Source organism: Melanostigma gelatinosum (assembly GCF_949748355.1).
Source record: "Melanostigma gelatinosum genome assembly, chromosome: 1".
Lineage (NCBI taxonomy): Eukaryota > Metazoa > Chordata > Actinopteri > Perciformes > Zoarcidae > Melanostigma > Melanostigma gelatinosum.
This window is the reverse complement of record NC_136634.1, coordinates 28838400-28840552: the sequence shown is the minus strand read 5'-3', so window position 1 is coordinate 28840552 and position 2153 is coordinate 28838400. Positions and strand designations below refer to the sequence as shown.

At 48.4% G+C, this 2153-nt stretch overlaps 1 protein-coding gene across 1 annotated transcript; it reads left to right on the top strand.

The window, feature by feature from the left end:
* The first annotated feature begins 530 nt into the window (after positions 1 to 530).
* Positions 531 to 1647, top strand: pyurf (PIGY upstream open reading frame). Its single transcript, XM_079270697.1, has 2 exons — positions 531 to 775; positions 1248 to 1647. Exons 1-2 carry the CDS (start codon positions 573 to 575, stop codon positions 1390 to 1392), a joined length of 348 nt encoding a protein of 115 aa, XP_079126823.1. The 5' UTR covers positions 531 to 572; the 3' UTR covers positions 1393 to 1647.
* The last annotated feature ends 506 nt before the right edge of the window (positions 1648 to 2153 follow it).

Genomic DNA, 2153 nt, shown 5'->3' with positions numbered 1-2153 from the left:
AGCTTATTACTCATCATTAATAGAGAAACATAAGAACAAGCCCAGGTTCCTCTTCAGCACTGTAGCCAGGCTGACAGAGAGTATATTCCTTTAGACTTCAGTAGTGATGACTTCATGAACTTCTTTAATGATGAGATTATAACTATTAGAGAGAACATTAATAATCTCCTCCCTCAACCAGTACCGATCTATCTTCACATAGAGTAACCTTAGAAACAGCTGTAAACCCTGATATATGTTTAGATGGCTTTACTCCCATCGACCTTCATCTATTTGTTTCACCTTTTTTCACCTACGTAATATTTCAAAAACCAGGCGCATCCTGTCTCAACGTGATGCAGAGAGAACGTAATAATAGGACTGTACTCTAGATAGTTCATGAGATGATCAAATGAAACTGTATCACATACTTGATTGAGAGGGGGGATAGGCGGAACTAATGATAACACTTCTTAGTGTACAGGAAGAGGACTCATATTTCGGTTACACAGTGTCTGTGCTTCCTGTCCGTTCAATTTCTGCATCCGTTTTCCCGTCGGGGAGTTCTCGCTAGCTTGTGTAACAGTTCGGTCATGTTTCGGAGTGTTGTGGGTAGATTGGTGACGGAAACAGGACGTGTTCCCCGCTGCACGAGGACTGCTGCTCCAACACAGAGGCTGACAGCCGTGTCCGTGTCGGCCCGGAGCTTTTCGGATGTGAAGGACGAAGCGCAGCCGCCCTTTGATAGCTCGCTGCTCCAGTTCCTGGTCTGTCCGCTGTCCAAGAAGCCGCTGAGGTGAGACGGATAGAGGACAAACTAAACGTGATTTGGCTAACGTTAATCTGAGATGAATGTGGCCAACATCAGCATCCGTTTCATGACAATGTCTCCACACAATGAAGCAGCTCCTAGTTTCATGTTGGAATATATGAAATGCGTTTCCACCACTATTTGACGTTAAAGTTTTCTCACTTGCAAAGCACCAACAATATGTGACCATACATATGAATACTGTGGTGAATTGAGGTAGCAGACGTGTTACACTATCTAAAAGAGAAGGTCACTTGGTTAACAGTGAGCTGAATACTATCACGTGTGACGTACGGTTGCAATGTTCAGGTGTTGTGGGAAATATGAGTTTAGCTTTCATTTTTGCTGTACTTAAAAAACTCCCTTTTCCTCAGCTTGCATGTTGTAAATGTGACACACTGAAATAATTGTACAGTTGTCATGGAATAATAATTATTTTGGTCTTGTCCCTCCACAGGTACGAGGCTAAGACCAACGAGCTGATCAACGAGGAGCTTGGTATTGCCTATCCCATCATTGACGGAGTCCCCAACATGATCCCTCAGGAAGCCAGACTCATACAGAAATACACAGACACCTCGACCACACCAACACAAGACTAGAACCTCCATCCCCACACCAACACGAGGCTAGAACCTCCATCCCCACACCAACACAAGGCTAGAACCTCCATCCCCACACCAACACAAGGCTAGAACCTCCATCCCCACACCAACACAAGGCTAGAACCTCCATCCCCTCACCAACACGAGGCTAGAACCTCCATCCCCACACCAACACGAGGCTAGAACCTCCATCCCCACACCAACACGAGGCTAGAACCTCCATCCCCTCACCAACACGAGGCTAGAACCTCCATCCCCACACCAACACGAGGCTAGAACCTCCATCCCCTTACCAACACGAGGCTAGAACCTCCATCCCCACACCAACACGAGGCTAGAACCTCCATCCCCACACCAACACAAGGCTAGAACCTCCATCCCCACACCAACACGAGGCTAGAACCTCCATCCCCACACCAACACGAGGCTAGAACCTCCATCCCCTCACCAACACGAGGCTAGAACCTCCATCCCCACACCAACACGAGGCTAGAACCTCCATCCCCTTACCAACACGAGGCTAGAACCTCCATCCCCACACCAACACGAGGCTAGAACCTCCATCCCCACACCAACACGAGGCTAGAACCTCCATCCCCACACCAACACGAGGCTAGAACCTCCATCCCCTCACCAACACGAGGCTAGAACCTCCATCCCCACACCAACACGAGGCTAGAACCTCCATCCCCTTACCAACACGAGGCTAGAACCTCCATCCCCACACCAACACGAGGCTAGAACCTCCATCCCCTCAC